Here is an 18635-nt window from a genome sequence, read left to right as displayed (position 1 = left end):
CATTCCACGCTCATGGATTGGGAGGACAAATATTGTTAAAATGTCTCTACTTCTCAAAGCAATCCACAGATTTTATACAATTCCTAACAAAATACCAACTGCATTTTTCACAGAACTAGAATATCCTAAAATTTGTATGGAACCACAAAAGGCTCTAAATAGCCAAGGCAATCTTGAAAAAGAAGAACAAAACCGGAGGTATCATAATCCTACATTCTAAGATAAACTACAAATCTGTGGTAATCAAAACAGTATGCGCTGGCACAAAAACAGACACATTGATCAATGGAACAGAATAGATAGCCCAGAAGTAAACCCATGAATATATGGTCAATTATTCTTTGACAAAGGAGACAAGAGTATTCAATGGGAAAAAAAGGCAGTTTCTTCAACAAATGGCGTTGGGAAAATTGGATAGCTACATGCAAAAGAAAAGGGACCATTTTCTTATACTATACAGAAAAATAAACTCAAAATGGATTGAAGACTTAAATATGAGACCTGAATCCATAAAAATCCTAGCGTAGAGTTCAGGCAGTAATTTGTCTGACATTGGCCACAGCAACTTTTTTTCTAGTTATGTCTCCTAGGACAAGGGAAACAAAAGCAAAAATAAACTATTGGGACCACATCAAAATAAAAAACTTCTGCAGAGAAATGGAAACAATCAACAAAATAACAAGACAATTTAATGAATATGAGAAGATACTTGCAAATGACCTATCTGATAAAGGGCTAGTATCCAAAATTTATTTTCTACAACCAAACATTAACCCCCCTTCCCCAACTAATCCAATTAAAAATGGGCAGAGGATCTGAAAAGGCGTTTTTCCAAAGAAGACATCCAGATGGCAAACAGACACAAGAAAATATGCTCAACATCACTCATCATCAGGGAAATGAAAATTAAAAGCACGATGACATATCACTTCACACCTGTCAAAATGGTTGAAAGCAAACGCAAGAAACATCAGGTGTAGCCACTGTGGGAAACAGTATGGGGGTTCCTCAAAAAATTAAAGACTAAATTACCATATGGTCCAGTAATTCCAATACTGAGTATTTACCCAAAGAATATGAAAACACCAATTATAAAAGATAAATGTACCCCAATGATATACTGCAGCATTATTTACAATAGCTATATTATGGAAGCAACCCAAGCGTCAACCGATTGATGGATGGATAAAGAAATGTGGTATATATGTACAATGGAATATTAGCCATAAAAAGAATGAAATCTTGCCATTTGCAACAACATGGATGGATCTAGAGGGTATAGTGCTAAGTGAAATAAGTCAGAGCAAGACAAATACCACGTGGTTTCATTCATATGTAGAATTTAAGAAAGAAAACACAGAAAAGAGGCAAACAAAAAAACCCAGACTCTTAAATATAGACTACTGGTAGTTACCAGAAAGAAGATAGGTGGGAATGGGAGAAACAGGTGAAAGGGGATTGAGAGTAATGTATAAAATTGTTAAATCACTGTAGGGTACACGAAACTAATAGAACACTAGATATTAATTATACTGGATTTAAAATTTAACAACATTCAGCTAGATGCTGTTTACATGTAATACCTAATGTCACAGAAATGTTAGAAAGTTGGAAAAAGCTACACATTTACGAAATATTAAAAAGCAGCTTAGGAGGTTTTATTAGCAACAGACAAGATAGGCTTTCAATGACCTGTGTAAACATTATAAACATTTCGGATGATATAATAATTTTGATCTTATTTGCAACTAACAGGAGAGCCTCAAAATGTAAAATTAAAAACTGACAAAATTGCCACTGAAAGGAAGGAAGGAAGGAAGGAAGGAAGGAAGGGAAAATAAAGATCTGAAAGATCTATAATCAAAGTAGTGAACTGTAATCTCTTTCAGTGAAAATTAGTAAATATGAAAGATTTGAACACTAGCAATAGGCTTAATATAATGAACACATCTATATGGGAACAACACTCTTTTCAACAGAAATTATTGCATAAAAAGTCTTCCTGAATATAGCTGGAAAATCAAACAAACATTAAAATTATTTTCAAGGGGCACCTGGGTGGCTCAGTTGGTTAAGCAACTGACTTCAGCTCAGGTCATGATCTCACGCTTGTGGATTTGAGCCCCTCATGCGGCTCTGTGCTGACGGCTCTGAGCCTGGAGCCTGCTTCGGATTCTGTCTCCCTCTCTCTGCCCCTCCCCTGCTCGCACTCTGTTTCACTCTCTCTCAAAATAAACATAATAAAAGAATAAAATAATTTTCAAATGTTGTAGTTTAAAGAAGAGGTTCCTAAAAGCTCTATGTAGCTTCCTCCTTTAGCAAAAGTCACCTCAATTTGCTTGACCTTTCACAAGCGTTTGTGACAGTGGATCACTCCCTCCTCTTTAGAATCCTCCTTTACTTGGCTTCTAGGTCACTACCTCACCTTGTGTCCTACCTCACTGGCAGTGGCTTCCTCTCCTTTCTTCGCTCCTCCTCAACCCACAGACTTAATTAACATTGGAACCCAAAGACTCAGCCTTGGAACTCTTCACATAACTCACAGCCTTGGTGGTGCCATTAAGTCTTGTGGCTTCATCTGTGCACCGATACATTCCCAAACGTACATTCCAGCCTGAATATATCCTCTGGATCTCACCATGTTCTACTGCCTACCCAGGGTCTACACTTATCTATCTTAAGGGTGAGTGAAAGTAACATATCCAAAACCAAATTCCTAATCGTCTCTCCTGCCCTTCCTCCCTCATTGTGTGCCTTCATTTAATGGCGATTCCAGCTCTCTGCTTGCTTGGGCCAACATTTTTGGGGATATCCTTGATATTTCTTCTTTTCACACCCCTACATTCAATCCTATCTGTTGACTCTACCTTCAGAACATACCCACAGTCTGTCCACTTCTCACTATGTTCACTACGATCATTTTGGTCGCGCCACCATCATTGTTGACCTGGATTACTGAACTAGCCTCTTAATATGTTTCCTTGTTTCTGAGTCCTTCCCAGCCTCAATCCCTGCTTTAATCTAGCAAGCTAGAGCTATTCTGCTGAAGCGCATCAGATCATGTCCATCCTTTGAATAGAAACCCTTGGTGGGCTCTTGTCACTCCCAGCAAAAGCCAAAGTTCTTACGAACAGCCTCCAAGAACCTAAGTAGTCTCCCCCATTTCCCCAGTCCCCTCTGTCCTCACTGTCTCTCTTGCTTTTCCCTCTGTTCTAGCCACACCGGCCTCCATACATTACAGTCACGTTCCTGACTGGGGCCCTGGCATGTGCTGTTCCCTCTGCCTAGAATGGTCTTCCAGCTATTTACATGGCTCTCTCCAGATATCCCTCATGTCCTTCAAGTCTTTGCTCACATGACACCATTTCAGCGGCTTTCTCGGAGAAGTCTGTCGGATTCATCCTCCCTCCACCAACCCATCACTCACGCCCTTTCTCTAACTTGCTTTCTTTTTCTAAGGTACGACATATTTATTCACTTTGTTTTCTGTCCTGCCCTACGTAAATGTCAGCTCCAAGAGGGGAGGAATTTTTGCCTATTTTATAATCTGCTATAACCCTAGTAGCTGACACATAGTAGGTCTTCAGCAAGTATTTATAGAATGTGATATGAAAATAAACTGTGAGCTGCTGGAGACAGTACATCATATTAACTACAGGTGGTCAGAGCAAATGATGAAAATTTCCTGGGAAGTTCTTCCTGGCAGACAGGAAGGGTGCGAAAGTGAGAAAATGAGAGACCACGTTACTATCAGGTCAAAGTCCTCAGGGTCACAAGACCCCCCCACCCTCCTCCACCTTCACTTGTGTGAGGACATGGAGACTGACAGCCAAGTTATGCGCAGTGAATAACCGCCATGTAAACTGTGTCCCACAGAGTTGGGAGGCAGTTGCAGATTACAGTGAAGCCAAGAGCAAGAAGCCAATGAGGGGGATGCCTGAGAGCACCCCCTCCTGAGAGAGGAGAGGAGGGAGCTCTGCGAAGACTGAAAGGTGAAGGACAAAGGATGGTCTGTGACGACTCATACAAAGAGAGCTTGTTGGGATTATGTCATAAAGTCCCAGAAAAGTCCTTGCCCGTTGTGAGAAGAGCGATGCCACTGAACAACACTATTCTCTGTGCCCCAAGCAGCAGCCAGGGTTGACATAATGGTTTTCAGTCTCACTGTGTTGAAGCTCAGTGAAAAGACAATTTTTAGCAGTAAACCCAGATGACTAAGCTGTGTGCATTTTCTGAAGGCTGCCTTTAACGTGGAAGTTTTGTCAGAGCACTAGAAAATCACTGGATGCCTTATTTTGGAAAAGAACAGCATTCGTGCACTTGGCAACTATTTATTGAATATAAACTATGTAACAGGTAGTATGGTCCCACTTGGAAGCCATAGATATTTGTGATTTTGTTTCCGGAAATTTAAAGAACTGTTGAACAATTTCCAAAACTCTATGTCTTTTTGATGCCTGTCAATTCTTTGTCACCAGGAGTTAGGCTGCCTGTTGAAGCACGAAAAGGGAAGAAGTTAATACTATATTCTGATCCTGCAGACCATTAGAAAGTAAAAGATTTGGTTATCAGAAAATGGAAGTATTCTAGAATTTCCCAAAGCAAGTCTGTTGATAAATGCAAGTGGAGAAAAATGTTATTGGTTTTATTTTTATTTTTGAATCTACAGTGACAGGTCATAAGCCTAAAAGAGAGCAAAAGCTACCTGGGGCGCCTGGGTGGCTCAGTCGGTTAAGCATCCAACTTTGGCTCAGGTCATGATCTTATGGCTCCTGAGTTCAAGCCCCTAGCTGGGCTCTGTGGTGACAGCTCAGAGCCTAGAGCCTGCTTCAGATTCTGTGTCTCCCTCTCTTTTCTGTCTCTCCCCGGCTTGAGCTCTCTTTCTCCCTCAAAAATAAACAAACATTAAAAAAAGAAGAAAGCAGAGACCTCCTAAAGGTAGACAGAGGTGCTTCTGAGACTTGGCCTCAGAAAGTGGTTGATTCAGGCTAATACTTGCAACACCTTTTAGACCACCAGAGTTCTATCACTGACTTAACTGAGAGAATCAGTGTGCTATCCAGATACAGAACATTATGAAGAGATGGCATGAAACAGCAGTTTTTTCACATTCGCCCAACACATAGCGTGTAATCCTAACAATCAAAGTGTTACTAACATGTGTGTGATATGATTTCCAACCTCTGATCAATTCTCTGAACAATCGATACAACTTTGAACCCTACTGTCCATAGAGAATCTTAAGGTTGATGGTTAAGGGACTTAGTGCAGAATTTAGAGCTACTAAACCCCAACATCTTGGTTTAAGTCTTACACTTTGAAATGCCATGCCATTTTATATGGTGCTTACACTGCAATCCCCCTTGAGACATATATATATATTTATACACAAGGGTGTATAAACTTGACCTGGTCCCATGCTTGCTGGACTGAATTCTAGAGGAAAACAGGGTTTAGGATAAGTATTCTGAATTCTAAATGGTACAAACGCTCTTCTCTGGAAATGCCAACAGAGCTCTCTCTCTCCTTTGACTCATGTTTGTGTCTAAGTGACGCCTGGTCCCTACATACCTTCTCCTCTGTCACATATGCACTGAGTACCTGTGTCCAAGAGCCAACTTCATGTTGACTGTTCCATATACTTGAGCACTTTGCGTCATACATCTGCTACCACACCTCCACTGTCCTGGGACAACAGAGGTTTCAGGCACACATGTATTTTTTTTTTTTTTCTCATGGTTACTGAACAGCCTTCTGTGCTCCTAACTTTCCCTACTGGTATGACCGCACAGCCCATACTTTCAAACCGTTTGTGACTACGGAACTGGTCACTCTGCCCTGCAGTGCTCATGTAGGACACACTAACTCTGTAGCAGTGCCTGACTTCGTGACCGCTGGGGACATAGGGATCCCAGTAGTTGGTCCTTCTAATACTTTAAATGTAACTTGACCAGCCTGGAGGAACTGAAAACAGCTACTTCTCCTTATACTCTTCTCACCTGAATCTTGAAATTAAGTGATGGTTAATGTGATCTGCTTTTGTGATCTGGAGTAATTGCAGTTCCCAGTTAATGGAAAGGTGTGTGGGGAGAGCATGAGCTTTGGGGTCAGACTGGGACTCGAGTTCTAACTTCATCACTGACTAACCCAGACACGTACCCGAAGTACTCAGTCCATCACTCAGCACAGAGCAAACGCTTAGTATGGGTTAGACACTGACCTAGTGCTTCAGAAATCCCAAGTCTCATCTGCAGTGTAGGTATTATCATCATCACAGGGGCGAGGCTAAGGTTCAAAGAATGAGAGAGGAGAGCCAGGGATTCAAAACAACCCTCCCACTCCACTCCCCCCACATTCACTCCGTCACTCTCTCTGATTTTTTTCCTTGCCTAAGTGATTTTGCCTTCCAACAACAGCACTAAGACATCTCTTTCAAGGGAATCTTTTATAATTTGTTGTTCTTGTTTAAAACAAAGTTTAAAGCATGAAGACAAATTATGCAAACGAGAGGCAAAGGATCTTAATACACATTTCTCTAAAGAAGATCTGCAAATGGCCAAGAAGCACATGACAAGATGCTCAACATCATTAGCCACTGAGATGTAAATCAAAACCACAGACAGATGTCTGTCGCTCCCCACCCAGAGGGATGGCTATAATAAAAAGTCAGATAATAACTAGTGTTGGTAAGGATATGGAGAAAGAGAAACTTTGTGCACTGCTGGTGACAATATAAAATGGTGCAGCTACTTTGGAATACGGTCTGGCAGTTCCTCAAAAAGTTAAACACAGAATTACCATCTGACACAGCAATTCCACTCCCAGGTGTCTACTCAAGAGACACAAAGACATAACATCCACCCAAAAACTTGTACACAAACGCTCACAGCAGCCTTGTTCTTAATGGCTAAAAAGTAGAAGCAACCCAAACATTCACCAACTGAAGAACGGATGAACAAAGTGCGGCACCCCATACCACGGAACACTCCTTCGTCCATACACATAGACAGTATGGATGTACCTTGAAAACACCATGCTAAGTGAAACAAGCCAATCACAAAAAAACCACACATTTTGTGATTCCATGTATATGGAATGTCCAGGACGGGCAAACATGGGCAAACATACGCCTGGAGACAGCAAGGAGGTTATCAGTGGTTGCCGAAGGCTCCTGGCCGTGGATGTATAGGGAGACAGGAGGATGGCCCGCTGAAGGGCACAGCGCTTCTTTTGGAAGTGATGAAATGTTCTGGAATTCACCATCTGTACACTTTAAATGGGTAAACTGTATGGTATGTGATTTGTATCTCAATAAAGCTGTTACCAAAAGAAGTGATTACGTGCAGCTTTATCTTTCCAGACACTATTCTTTTTATTTATTTTTTAAATATTTTTATTTATTTCTAGGAGAGAGAGAGACAGACAGTGTGAGCCGGGGAGGGTCAGAGAGAGAGGGAGATACAGACTCTGAAATAGGCTCCAGGCTCTGAGCTGGCAGTCAGCACAGAGCCCGACGCGGGGCTCGAACCCACAAACCGCGAGATCATGACCCAAGCGAAAGTCGGACGCTTAACCGACTAAGCCACCCAGGTGCCCCTTTCCAGACACTGTTCTTAAAGATGCCTGTCCTTGTTTATCATATTCAGTCTTTGCCTCGGGGCCTCTTCTCCGTGTGTAACCTCTACAAACAGAAAATACTGTGCAGCCTCTGACTTTTCCTCTTTTCTCTTCACTGGTTCCAGTGGTGGCTGTGGTGCGGGAACTTCACTGCTACTAAGAGGCAGCCAGGACCGCACCCTAGGGTGGAGGTTTAAGAGCCTGGGCTCTGGAGCCAAACCACGTGGGTTTGAACCCAGCTCTCCCGCTTACTGGCTGTGTGACCCTGGACAAGTTATTTAGCTTGTGCTTTAATTGCCATTATCTGTGAAAAGAAAATAATAATGAGGTAAAACATTTGGGAGCCTCAGAAAAGTACTCAGATTAGCAAGTACTCAATGAAGGGCACTTTTTTCTTTTTACCGGTATGAGCAATGGTTGGGCGGACAGAACTTGGTTTATTATTCTCCTAGAACCTGTTTCCTGCCTCCTAAATTCTGAATCCCACATAATCCCCACTTAAGAATTAAAACGGTCCCTTTGCTATTCCTCCCCCACCCCCTTAACTGCGGACACCCTCAAAGGGCCAGCACAAACTCATTCTCCCCAAGTCATTTCATTTACTTTCATGGGCTCAGTACCACCTGTCTGCATTCACCCCACTGGCTGATGCCTGTTGCTGTGGGTCTCAATCCTATCTGACCACCCGGGTGTCCCACTAGTGCTCTGTAGTCACAACCAAACTCATCTTGTTTCCCTAACTCTGACTCCTCACTGTAGCTGGTGGCACCACTATTCTGCCTGTCACCTGAAACCTGGGAATCAAACGGACACTTCCACCTGCACATCCCATCAATCCCCAACTCCTGCCAATGTTTCTTCAGAAACAGCTCTGAGCTTTGTTTTGTCACTTTCCCCCCACTTCAGCACTGTTATCAGAACCATCTGCAGGGAGGCACCTGGGTGGCTCGGTTAAACATCCGACTTCGACTCAGATCACGATCTCACGGTTTGTGCGTTTGAGCCCCGCATCGTGCTCTGTGCTGACAGCCAGCTCGGAGCCTGGAGCCTGTCTTCAGATTCTGTGTCTCCCTCGCTGACCCTCCCCTGCTTACGCTGTCTCTCTCTCTCTCAGAAATAAAACAAACAAAAAAGAACCATCTGGGAAGTTCTGGAAAATCCCCACACAGGCCATGCTTTAGACCATTTAAAGCAGGACTCAGGCATCAGTAGTTTGTTAAAGCTTCCCAGGTGATCCTAATGAATCTCTGATTCGATTCGAGCTAGAGACTCTTTGATTTAGCCTTTGGTCTGCCTCTCAAGCCTCGACTTTCACTGTTGCTGGCTTTGTATTTACATTCCAGCAATAATGAACTGCTTATAAAAGTTTCTTGCCTTTTATCATACTCTCCCATCCCACCCCCCATCTACCTCACTCCTATTTATCTTCTGGGTCTCACAGTTGCCACCTCCAAGAGGTCTCCTCTAATTTACCAACCTACGGTTTAATTAAGTATTCCTCCTCTGTACTTTCTTGATGTCCAGTAAATACCTATCACTGTGTTTAGCATGCTGTTCTAGAATGATCTGCGTATTTGCCTGATCCCCTCACAGAGCTAAACACTCCTGAGCCGAGGACTGACACTCTTTCATAGACTCAGCAGTTAGTCCTTTGCTTGGCCTTATGCAAATGCTCAGTAAGTTAACTGAATGATATTCTAGAGATGAGGAAATGTTTTCTGGAAAGAGGTTGTTTATGTCAGACATTCATGGATGAGTTGGATTTTGGTTCATATTTTTCACTCTAGGTGAAAGCACCAACTTGATTACTTAAGTGTAAACTTCTACTTAACTCTGGTGCCTCCAAGCATTCACTGCAGTTTCTTTTATATAGACTCTTACTTGGTACTAAAAATATTTTATTCTATGTTTGCAAGGAGTATCAACTTCTAAGTTCTCTCTAATCTTTTCAGAAAAAAGTTGGAGTAAAAACTGTAAATAATAACCTTATCCATTATCCTATTTATCCTAGATACTATCTTTTACTTTCAAATCACAATTTCTTCTGCTTTTGAGATACATATGATTATCTTGGGCCAAACTATCTCACTCTTGACCATTTAAAATTTCTTTTGCCCCTTGTGATGTAAAACAACTCACTGGTCTGTACCCAGAGACCATGTTAAGGAGAAAGAGAAATTCCAAAGAAATTCAATCACGACTACATATAAATAATTAAAAATAAGTTTAAGAGGATGCTTCAAAAGAAATACACAATACAAGTAATGTAGTTTGTGTCATTTTAATAAACACACTTGCATAGTTATATTACAATTTTGTAAAAATAAAAACGATTACCTCATGCCAAGCGTGCCCAGCATCTGCACAATCTCAAGACCTTTAATACTATAGTTTCAAGACACACAAAATAAAAATTTAAGGCAAAAACAGCACTTTGCAACAATTTAATAACTTATTACAGTAGCATCACAGCAGCATCCAATAATGCCACTTTAGGCAAAGTCTCTCAGTATTTCCATTATAGATTCTATTTACAAGAGTTTATAACTTGGTAAAATTTTTTCTAAGAAAACTTGGCAAATAAAGCTTTGGACTGGAATTGACATTTCTTTCTCTACGTTTCCTTCCCCCACTTTCTTTTAAACTATTAGCATTTCTTATTGTATTTTAAAATAATAAAATAGCAGTTATGTTTTTTTAATAGTTGCATTATTGTAAAATGACTCTAAGTTTTAGAGGAAACTATGCAATGGGTAGGATTGATTTGAATTTTCAAATTTTCTAAAAAATCAGCTTTGGTTTTACAACTGATTTTTTTCACTGCTGAAAAACCTGTCAGATTTAATCACATACTTTAAAAAATGATTATCACATACTATAATCTTTAAATAAACCGGTTTTAATAAATAGTATTTTGATTCTTTACTTCCCACGAGGTTCAAATTTATTCCCATTTTAAGGTTCTGTGTTCCTGATAAACTCTTTCCTTCTGTTGCTTTCTAAGCAAATTGAAAGCTGCCTCTCACACTGAACAAGGAAGAGAGCAAATGCATGGCTGAGTATGAGGTACTGCAAAGGAATGATTACATGCATTTTTAAGGACTATTACATGTCATAGAATTTCCTTTACTTTTAGCTTTCTCTCAAGTATATGGTAAAATACCTACACAAAGAATGGTATTTCAGTAAATACGGTAATTTTATTTTCCAGACCAACATTTAGCTTAAATATGCCATTAAGTGATTTGATTTAGCTCCTGGGTACTTGATGAATTCATTATTTTCAGATTGATTACAGATGCTAAGCTCCACCTGAATGTCATTCTTAGTCACTTATATTTATCAGGATTACAGTGAAGCAATTTGAGCAGTAAAAATACCTTTGAAATAATTTACCAGTGTCTTAGATAAGCCCAAATTCAAAATTATAAAGAGAATATGTTATACCAAACTGTGCAGCTAATTAACAGGTCTGATTTCCAACTTGAGGGTTTAAAATGGATTTAAAGTAACTGTACTTAACCCGAACCCACCCAAAGAGTGCAAAAGTGGAGAGTTCAGAAAATACAAGGCAAGACCAAGTAATCCGTACAATCTGGAAGATCAGGTGAGTTCTCAAGGACTCAGTCTTTGCACTATCTCCTTTAGTAACTGCGGGCAAATCTGTTATTCCACTTGGTAAAGTGTTATTATTGCTTTCCTATTAATGTCATATTTTATAAAAGTATCATGATGATGCCAAATGCTAAAAATTGAGGTGGTCTAATAACTAGAAATCCTGCCCCAGGGAGCACACATACACATCATCACACACCCCTGCAATGTTAAGCATTTTGAACACAGGCATTTGAACTTTGTACAGTTCTAACTAAAGCGTTGATTCTTTCTCAAAAAAAAAGTTATGATTTAGGCAATGACTGACCTTATTCATTCACAATGTATAGGCACATTAACATAAATATTGCACAAAATATGCCTCTAACTGAAAGTCAAGAGATATAAAAACACATTACACTCTTCTTAAAGAACTCTGTGAGGAAGTAAGACTATGATTGCATGTACACTTTTCCTGATAATACTCTGACATTCATAAACAGTAGATTGCACTGCAGTTTGTAAACATTTTAAATTGCATAAACTTCTCATTGATTTTCGAATATAGTTTAAATACTGCCTACTAACACTCCTTTTTGTTTCAGCTAAGTACTCTCAAATTTACTTGTTTATGATAATGTTTATTATCTTTAAAGTGTTCTCCATTCAAGGAAAACAAGTAAAATCCTATGCTGAAGTAGCCAATGTGTCTGAAGACAAGACACTAGCCAGAGAATTCTGGATGGTAAAAGCAATCTTCCAGCCTCAAAGCATCTTCATGGACACGGAAGAATGCCAGCTCTCACACAGCTTTCCTTTGCCGGAACTCATTCCTGACTAGAGAGAGCCTATAAGCCGGCTTCAGGGGCATTTAAATGCTTTAAGGAATCCTTATGATTTTTACTAAATACATTAAGAAGAATGTCAACCAGTGTCCTTTTCTGACCTGAAACAGGCAGTCACCTAATTAAAATAGATAACATGAACTCTGACTTTAGAATGTATTATAAACCGTAAGCAAGGGAAGTTTTCTTGTCTCATCTCAATGATGGGAGCCTTTCATTCCTCAAAAAGAATCCATTTTTAGGTCACCAATAAAGAAATGACAACCAACTGCCACAGCACATGATGCGCTATCTTCACTGGCCCAGAGCTCATAGACCCTAAGGGAGCTCCCATAGGGCAGGACTCATTTCGTGGGCAGCTGAGACAGAAGAACCCAGCCCGTTCTGCACATACTGCTGGGGCAGGTCGCTTTCCTCTTTTCTGAGAAGAACTTCCCCAGTGTGTTACTGCTCCCACCCCAAAATACACAGAAAATAGAGAAACGGTTATTTCCACTTTAACGAATTTAAATATTGGTACTCATGATGGCATACTAGAAAGGAACAGAGCAAACAATGCATATTTGGGAGCAAATCACATATTGAACCAGTTAAGAGCTCACTGTGATTAGGATTAGATCAAACAAAAGAGCAAAACATAAGCAAGTTTTATCTGGATTGTAATGAATATACATGTTGTGTAACATTAGAAAAGCATGGCGGCCCATTCCAAACCAGTGAGAATAGTCTGCGCAAATAGTGGGTCTTTGTGTGTTTGAACTCCCACCATGTACGGGCAAACTCAATATGCATGCTAATGACCTACAATTACCAAATTAAAAAAAGAAGAAAAATGCTAAAAGATGCCAGAGTGAACAGCAGGGAAAGCCACACAAAGACCCACTATCCTTTAACTTGTTACAAATAAATTTTAACTGTAAATTAGAAACACAAAGAAATAATCACAAGTGGCTCTAACATTCAAACGAAGTTAATGAATTGTGTAGGAGATATTTGATCAGGGCTGCCTGCCCTGCCTCCACGCTAGAGTCAAACTTGGATAGTGGGTCTCTGGGGTGCTTTCACACTGGAAGACAACATTGGGTCCTATAAAAAGAAAAATGAGGAATAAAATGAACATAAAGCAAATTAAGTGGGTGAGAAAAATTTTGACTAGTAACATGCATCATCAACTAAACAAATTTGAACTATTAAAATTCTCAAACTTTAAAAAACATCCTAATTACATCGTAAAATGAAAATAATAATTATAAAGGCCCAAGAAACACAAATGGTAATCTAAAATTTAACCAATTTTCACTGACAATATACTCCTGGCTGTGCTTCCTTTAGAACAGCTTTTATCTGTTCTTTACATTCCTGACTATCTAAGACTTAACTGGAAAAACGTGTTCCACCACTGGAAAACAAACAACAACAATGTAGCTGGAGAACCACCACTTTGCATCCTAGGCTCTATAAAAGCCAGATGTCCTGGAGTACGGGATGACTCCAAGAATCACTAGCCAAAGAGCTTCCGGTACCGGTCCCGGTCCCGGTCCCAATGAAAAGCAGCATCCCCTCTTGGGGCCAGGGAAGGCCCTCAGCTATGTCTGACTGATTAGATTAACTGGCTCTAGCACCAAAAGCTGCCAGACCATCCGCAGAGCTTAAAACCGGTCATTCATTTAGGTGGCCCGAATTTTTTGGGAATGTTCAAATCATAAAAAACTCAGCTGTTCCCATATCCAAATTGGGAAATTTAGTTGCTTTATCTAAATAAAAATCTTCTCCCAGGATCAAAGCTATCTTTAGAAATATAAGCCCTAAAGTGAAAACAGCGTGCTAACATTTCAAAATTATGGATATAGTATAAATTCTTAATACTTGCACTGAATTACAATTATCTCGGCTTTGACTGAGCTACCATTTATATGTTCGCAGAAACAAAATTAAAATGAAAGGCTAAATACTTTAGATAACTTCACAAGAATCATAAAAATATAAATCATGATGTATCTTGTAAAAAAAAACAAAAAATCAAAAGGGTGGGAAAAAGTGACATTTTGTAAAGGTAAAGTACTTCCAAGTGCTGTTTATTCTCTATTATTAAAGCATGTTTATTGCCAAATGTTAGTAAGACCAAGTAACTATGAACAGATAGTTTTATATAACACCAAATTTCACACTGAGATCTGGATCCTTGTTCTAAAAATAGTGAAAGAGATCTTGATTCATGTATCTCTTAGGGCATCAGGTACCTTTTTAAGAAAATCACCTAATAGAGTTTTGCAAATAGTTTAAACCAGTTTTTAATTTTCTTCTAATCTGGATCATGTGTAAATATGTGGGTAATAAATTAGAAGGCTGCAAAATTAACAGCACCTGTACATTAAAAGGGGACTCTGAATAGGTGAGCACAGCAATCACTGGCTACTCATTATTAAGCAGGAAAAGAGAATTAGAGGCTAAAAAACGATGGTGGTAATGGGAAGCTGAAGCACGGACTGCCTATACCTAAGAACCCGTTAAAGAGTTATACATTCTTTTCAGATGAAGCCTAATAGTAAGGTCTAAAGTTAAGAAAAAAGTATCTAAAAGAAAGTAGTATAAATTTCGATTTTGTAAAAAGTTCCCTTTTGGATTTTATTGCTTTGATCCCTAATACACACTTGCTAAGAGTGCTGAGTTTAAGATATACTCCGGGACAGAAGGAGTGCAGGGCTGTCTATTAAAGCTTTTGCACTAGTTGAGAGGCAAATAGTTTGATATTACTCACAATGTTGACTTGGATCGGAGTCTGTTGTCATCTTAACATAGTTTGAAGGAAAGAGACCAGTCACTCCGTTGATTTCTCCTTGCCACCAGTCGGGATCATCTTTGTTCAAAACATTGATAAGTTGTCCCTTGGAGAAATTCAGCTCATCCTCGTTATTTGCTACATAGTCATACATAGCAATCACTTGACATACTACCAGAAAAATAACAAAATAATAAAGTAAATTATTAATACAAAGATCACATGTTATAACTTCCCCAGAACTTAAATTACTCTACTATTAAATGTTAAAATTAGGGTAAAATTTCCCTTGAGCTGCTCTGTCTCACCCTCCTTCCTCCATTCCCCATTTTATAAAACAAGAATTTCTGAACTAAAGTTAATCCAAGTGAACTGTTTCACTTTAAATAGTTACCTTTTTTTGGAGAGAGTGAGAAAGAGAGAGTGAGTGCAAGTGGGGGAGTGGTAGAGGGAGAGGGAATCCCAAGCAGGCTCCTTGCCTAGCCCGGAGCCTGACACAAGGCTTCATCTCACAACCGTGACATCATGACCTGAGCTGAAATCAAGAGTTGAACACTTAACCAACTGAGCCACCCCCGTACCCTAACTGCTTCACTTTAAATAAGTATGATAGCATAGCAATTCCACTTTGAAAAATTTCAAGGAATGAAGTGGATCAAGTATCACTTAAACAGTTGGTTATTTCTTTTTTTTTTTTTAAATATTTTTTATTTATTTCTAGGAGAGAGAGAGAGACAGCGTGAGCAGGGGAGGGTCAGAGAGAGAGGGAGTCACAGACTGAAACAGGCTCCAGGCTCTGAGCTGGCAGCCAGCACAGAGCCTGACGCGGGGCCCGAACCCACGAACCGAGAGATCATGACCTAAGCGAAAGTCGGACGCTTAACCAACTAAGCCACCCAGGCGCCCCAACAGTTGGTTATTTCTATATAGATGTTTTTAAAAAGGAAGTTCTCATTGTAACATTACTTTCAGGCAGAGTTACGAAAAGAACCAATTTTTAATATTTTTCAAAGCACATTCTAATCTAAGAAGTTGCTGAGTTTCAACAAAACTTCTGTAAGATGAAATACAAGTTAATCCACTTTCATACCAGGATGGAAGGCAGGTGTATTTCTCTCACTACTTGGACCCAAAAGCTTAACATGGCTGGCAGGAAACCATCCTTTCTGTCGCTTTTTCCCTCTGGCCTGTAAAATTAGCAAAAGGAATATGAAAGATGGTATTAAAAATAATTACTGAGAGATAAACTAAAAATGGCTGTGCAGTAAAAATGGCTGTCCCTGTCCCAAGGGAGGTCCGGACTCTACCTTTGGCTCCTGGGAGGTAATCTCTAAACCTCTGGTATGTCCTGACTGGTAAGTGTCTTATTTTCTCTGGGGTCTTGACCATGCCAGACTTATGGTGGGGCTCTGGGTCATACAATATGAACTCAGCCTCCAAGGGGACTAGAGACTAAGTTTAGCCCTAAGGGCAGAACCATGTCTATGATGTAAAAACTCTGGACACCAAGGCTCAAATGAGCTTCTGTTCTTGGCTACACTCAGTGCTTATTGTTGCCAGGAGTTAATGCTGTCCATGACTCCACTGAGAGAGGACAATGAAATCTCTGTTTCTGGAGCCCTCCTGAACTCAGTCCCATACATCTCTTTCCTTGTGTAAGTATAATCTAAATTATTTTGCTATAATAAACTGTAACTATGAGAAGAATAGTTTTCAGTGTCTCATGAGTCTTTCTAGTTAATTACTGAACTTGAGAGTGGTCTCCGGGACCTCCAGGCTTAGAGCTGGTGTCAGAAGTTAGGGTGGTCTCGGGGATCCCGGAATTCTGCACTGGCCTTCCAGGTCTGTCTTAAACAACTGGAAGGCTCAATATACCTATCAAAGTGGTGCTGAAAATACTATCTGCAGAAGTCTGTTAGAGAAGTCTATGAGGAGGTCTTCTGGACTCTGCATACTTCACACAAATAATATTTATAAGCTAAAAAGACTCTTCCAGAGTTCTCCAAGTAATCAAGCCAGCACTTAAAATGGTACTGTGCCCTGTGCACCATGAACACCTCTAGGGGCTCTGTTAATAATACAGAGATCACAAATAAACTTTGTGGAAAGCCACATTTGCCATGTTGTTGGGTCAATCTTCAGAGCAAATCAGGAAGGTGGGATTTCAAGGAGTTACTCAAGAAGATACTGAATTTTGAACTTCCAATATTCTTTAGGAAATTGTGTAAGACTGATCTGCAAGAATGAAGCTGTATTTATCCTCCATATTACAAGTGTATATCAAACTTACATAAAAATATAGCTATTATATCTATCATCATCTTTTAATCTCAAAATGCTTTTTATTTTTAGTGTTTCCAGTAAGGAACTTTTAAGAGAAAAGAACTTTCTGTATCAAAACATATGCAATAACTATATCTGTTAACATTTTAGGAAAATGTTATGCCTGCATTACCTTTCCCTGCACTGGTGCTTCAAACACATAAGACTACAGTGGGGAAAATCCAATAAGTAGCATTTTCTCAGTACACAGCTTGGATCACGATTCTTCTCCTACATAGAGGCTATACACTGCAAGCCTGGGGTTATCCCAGGCAAAGATGATGCTATGCTTTCCTTTAAGACAGTGATCTGTGGTTTATAAAAGCAGATATTGGAAAACAATTATGTCTGTAGAGAAAATTATTCTTCATATCGTTACTTATAATACCAATTCAGCTGTGCTAAAAATGAGCAGGGAAGAAACTAGAGGGAAACATAATACACCAAAATGTAATATTGATTACCTCTAAGTGGTATGATTACAGGTGATCTAAAATTGTTAATTTTATTTTTTAATGAGCATGCATTATTTGTATAATAAAATTGATAAATATTATTTAAAGGTTATTACCTGTAATTCCCCTTGCCACCACCCACTTGAATTTTTCTTTAGGATTAGTATTAACTGCCCAGGTGCAAGGCTAAGTTGTTCAGAACCAGAAGCTGCATATGCTGAAGTTACTTGAGCAATCTCTGAAAAGCAGACAGGCAAGAAACTATGAATTCAAGACTATTAAACACTGTAGTACTTTTTCAATTCCATTATTATACATACCAGGTTTCTTGTTTGATGTTCCAGATTTGCTAGCACTCCCAAAACTCTGTAAGGAAAAAACATACTGTTTTATCATTTTCTAATAATCCAGAAGTAAGAGTACAAAGGTTATTAGGAATTAGATTTCTAATTCCCAGGGTTCTTGTTTCTTTAAATGAAGGTCTACAAAAACAGCCATTAATTACAAATGGCTGATGCTGGCATCCATGGACTCAACAAGAAGAGTTCATTTTCTGTATCTTACCTGAATATCAAACATGAACATCTGGGCCAGATACCTCATTTATCAGGTGAGCATCAATGCCCACCAGATACAATATATCTTAAGGCATTTGTGAGTTTTGCCTCTGCCACTTAGGAGGCAATGTTTTTAATCTTTTTGCCTGTTCCCCCTGATCCTGACATAAGAACAACAACAACAAAAAATCCATTCCCTGGGTGGCAACTATAACCCCAGTCTGACTTAATAGGACAGGGGCGCCTGGGTGTCTCAGTCGGTTAAGTGTCTGACTTCGGCTCAGGTCATGACCTCACAGCTCATGAGTTCGAGCCCCGCACCAGGCTGTGTGCTGACAGCTCAGAGCCTGGAGCCTGCTTCGGAACCTGTGTCTCCCTCTCTCTCTCTCTGCCCCTCCCCGGCTTGTGCTCTGTCTCTCTCAAAAATAAATAAACACTACACACACACACACACACACACACACAC

The 18635-nt window shown here is 39.7% G+C and overlaps 1 protein-coding gene across 6 annotated transcripts in view; it reads right to left on the bottom strand.

Annotated features, from left to right (window-relative positions):
* ITSN2 (intersectin 2) overlaps nucleotides 1–18635 on the bottom strand; it is a 142493-nt gene that overhangs the window by 28859 nt on the left and 94999 nt on the right. For 5 of the 6 annotated variants that reach the window (XM_077774070.1, XM_077774072.1, XM_077774071.1 and 2 more), the window contains 4 exons: nucleotides 17933–17978; nucleotides 17729–17850; nucleotides 15926–16022; nucleotides 14815–15006 (listed from right to left, as the gene is read on the bottom strand). In XM_077774070.1, the coding sequence (XP_077630196.1) occupies nucleotides 14815–15006; nucleotides 15926–16022; nucleotides 17729–17850; nucleotides 17933–17978 (457 nt within the window). Of the gene's footprint in view, nucleotides 1–9882; nucleotides 13143–14814; nucleotides 15007–15925; nucleotides 16023–17728; nucleotides 17851–17932; nucleotides 17979–18635 lie in introns of those variants that run through there. The other variant, XM_077774074.1, reaches the window with a different exon arrangement.

The sequence above is a fragment of the Crocuta crocuta genome, unplaced genomic scaffold (genome assembly GCF_008692635.1).
Source record: "Crocuta crocuta isolate KB4526 unplaced genomic scaffold, BGI_CrCroc_1.0 scaffold246, whole genome shotgun sequence".
NCBI lineage: Eukaryota > Metazoa > Chordata > Mammalia > Carnivora > Hyaenidae > Crocuta > Crocuta crocuta.
Note: the sequence above shows the minus strand (reverse complement) of the source record. Positions and strands in the feature narration are given on the sequence as shown.